General features: G+C 34.3%; 1 protein-coding gene across 1 annotated transcript; it reads left to right on the forward strand.

The window, feature by feature from the left end:
- The first annotated feature begins 840 nt into the window (after positions 1-840).
- LOC131658952 (uncharacterized) lies at positions 841-2,906 on the forward strand. The gene is made up of 8 exons (XM_058928200.1): positions 841-941; positions 1,301-1,304; positions 1,425-1,561; positions 1,978-2,108; positions 2,179-2,269; positions 2,352-2,411; positions 2,649-2,756; positions 2,849-2,906. The coding sequence occupies exons 1-8, from the start codon at positions 841-843 to the stop codon at positions 2,904-2,906; spliced, it is 690 nt and encodes a 229-aa protein (XP_058784183.1).
- The last annotated feature ends 249 nt before the right edge of the window (positions 2,907-3,155 follow it).

The following is a 3,155-nucleotide window of genomic DNA, read 5'->3' on the forward strand; positions in this document are numbered from 1 at the left end:
CAAGATGTTTCACCGGGAATAATTCATCTTGAGGTTTGAACTAAAGATCTCTAATTAGGAAAGAGCCTCCACCGGGAAGACATTTTCAATCCTAGGCCATAGTCCTATAATATATATATATAGTTTATCTGTCCTAAGGTTATACTCAGATGTAGTTCTAAACAAATATATACAATTTATATTTGACAGTAATTTAAATGAAAGCTTATAAATGGAAAGCTATAAAGCCTAACCTGGATGGAGTGGAGGCCTTTGAAGATGTATGTACAAAGCCTTACCAGTAGCTTTATTATTTATTGGCAACAGTTGAAGGTTTAATTGTAAACAGTTGAATATCTATAAAATAAGAAAACAAGTGTACCTGGTTAAGACTCATTTGCCTTTTGTTTAAAAAATTCCACCTATTTATTTTGGGGGCAAAATGTGTCTAAATAATACTTTTTGTGACAATTTTGACTTTGGCTTCAATCTAACTAATTGTCTCTTCTGTTTCTCTCTTTATTGGCCAAAGTATGTACTATTTGTCCTTTTATTTCTAATGTAACTGAACCAAATAAGCCAATATCCTCTTCGAATCAGAATCTGTACCCATTTACACTTTTTCCTTACTCCCAATGTTGCTTTCCAATCACAATCCCATCTGCACTCTATCGTGTTTCTCCCTCATCCTCTACCATCACTCACCATTCTTTCAACCTACTTCTTTCAAAACCTTGCTAACCATTCAACCATTTTTAGTCAATACAACCTCCTCTTCCACCGAATCTGTAGCCATCGTTAAAACCCTAACTTTAGGCAAGACAGTGGAACGACCTTTGGAAAAAATCTCTGATGTTAAAGATGAAAAGGAACTTTGGAAAGTTGCTGTTAAAATACATCACAAATGGAGTGTCATATCAAACAACAAGGAACATTTTGAAATGGCTGTTTATGATTCTTAGGTTAGTTTCAACATTAACTCCTGAAAAGTTGTTTTATCAGTCTTGCACGGTTGATTTAGTTTAGTAAAAAATGGTTTTTATTTTTTTCGTTGTCGAAGGTTAAACATGGCTTAACATTTTATAGATTTTCTTTGAATCTTTTCGTTTTTTTACGATAACCATTATTTTTGTTGTTTTCGTTGAATCTGTGGGTTTTGTTACAATAACCATGGTTTATTATATTTTCTGATTTTTTGTATTTTGATACAGTATGTTTTGGTTTTGAAAGGTTAATATTTGGTTGTAGGGAGGTGATTAAGAGATTTTTTATATTTTGATACAGTATGTTTTGGTTTTGAAAGATTAATATTTGGTTGTAGGGAGGTGATTAAGAGGAAAATTTTGTATTGATGGAGTATATTTTATGACACATGATATTTGGCTGTAGGTTATATTTTGTGATTTATTATATATTGATGGATTTTGTTTGTATTACCTATGTAGGGAAGTGATATCCATGTTAACGTGCCTCCCATGTATAGGCAGAGTTTTGATTCGCTCTTTGTTGTGAACGATACTTACACTATTGCAAACTTCCAAGTTCAGCAGAATGATTTGCTGTTCAAACCTTTTGCTCACAAGTACCTCCTTAAATTTACTGGTGGGACCAAAGTTGGGGATAGAAACGTGCATCAGATTTCGGAAAAGGATTGCACACTCACTCCTTTTCTTGATATTTTAACTGGGAAATGGAATAAAGATCAACTTTTAGGTAGTATATTATTTTTTGTATAATCTCAACTTATATGTAACACTATGCATCTAATCTATCATTCAACCTGATGCACGTTTTTCCATTGTCTTTTACAAATGTTATCGGAGTGGTTGATGAAATTGGGTACACACAGGCTTAGGTTGGAAGTAAAAAGCAACAGGTCAACTTTGTCATTCGTGACTTGAGGTTGAAATTTTGTTTTTGACCTTTCATACATCTTAATGGTAGCCCTTAATAGCTTATATTTTGCCTGATATGTTAGTTTAAATGTGCTAATTTTAGCAACAACACTATAACGATTACGTTATGGGAGGCGTACGCGGTGCAGTTTATCAACTACATTGAACAACAAGTCGATACTTCCACTCCGGTTGTGATTCTGATTCAATATGCCAAAGTAAAAGAAGCTTTTGGTATAAATTACTCCATCCCTTCAAACTGATTTCAAGTTGATGTTGTTATTAACTTATTTTGTGTTTGCAGGCAAATATCCACTATCTGTTACCAACACTTACAATGTCACCAAAGTGGCTATCAATGAAGATTTGGAGACAATCAAACAATTATCGAAATTGTACTCAATTGGTTTATCGCAATACCCTGCCCTTGGTATCATTATGCATAATTATAATTGACTATGTTTTTCCGGTCTTCAGGCTTACACAGGATACTATAATGGCTGTCTCAGGCCTTCGCAGTCAGCAGTCTCAGGGCAGGTCGTAAAACTCATACACTTCTCGCCAATCACCTTCCCAAAAATTGTTGTCTAATGCTGTTCTTCTTCCTCTTGAGCAAATTGTTAAACTGAAAGAGGTAGTAATCTTGCATTTATTGTTTAAGCAAATATAGTCAAACTCATATACTATATTTGATTTTCCCTTAACCACCCTTTTTTAAACTCAGACAACTTTTTGTGCTACGGTTGCTACAATTACGAAAATATTTGCATCAAGATATGGCTGGTACTACCAGGCATGCCATGAATGCCCAAATAAAGTCACTGGTGATAAACCTCCCTACAAGTGTACAAAGGGTCATGAAACGGAAACCGCCATATTCAGGTATAACCTCCAATTATTTATTTGATAAACTAAATTTCACAGCAACTTTATCTGTGAAATGTGAACTTACATTTTTAAATATGCAAATTTAGGTATAAAATAGAGGTGGATGTTGTTCATGCTGGTACAAAATGCAAGTTTGTTTTGTGAGACAAGGAGAGTGAGGAACTATTGGAAGTGTCGGCTGCTCATATGCGCGAAACAATGTTTCAGGTACCGACAATCATATAACTTCTTATGAATTTTAAAACTTTCTGGTTCAACACTGCATATAATAACTCAAGGTATATATATTCATTTTTATATAGGCTGGAATATTTGATCCCCTAGATTTTCCCTTGGCACTTGACAAGCTGCTGGATCAGGAACTTGCGTTCAAAGTCAAGTGGCAACCAGATT

This window comes from Vicia villosa, linkage group LG3 (assembly GCF_029867415.1).
Source record: "Vicia villosa cultivar HV-30 ecotype Madison, WI linkage group LG3, Vvil1.0, whole genome shotgun sequence".
NCBI lineage: Eukaryota > Viridiplantae > Streptophyta > Magnoliopsida > Fabales > Fabaceae > Vicia > Vicia villosa.

What these genes read in the sequence shown, in the direction of transcription:
- LOC131658952 (XM_058928200.1), top strand. Translation starts at nt 841, where the DNA reads ATGAAAAGGAACTTTGGAAAGTTGCTGTTAAAATACATCACAAATGGA. An exon ending in ATCAAACAATTATCGAAATT is followed by an intron (nt 2,270 to 2,351) that starts GTACTCAATTGG and finishes TCCGGTCTTCAG; the next exon opens with GCTTACACAGGATACTATAA. An exon ending in ACGGAAACCGCCATATTCAG is followed by an intron (nt 2,757 to 2,848) that starts GTATAACCTCCA and finishes ATGCAAATTTAG; the next exon opens with GTATAAAATAGAGGTGGATG.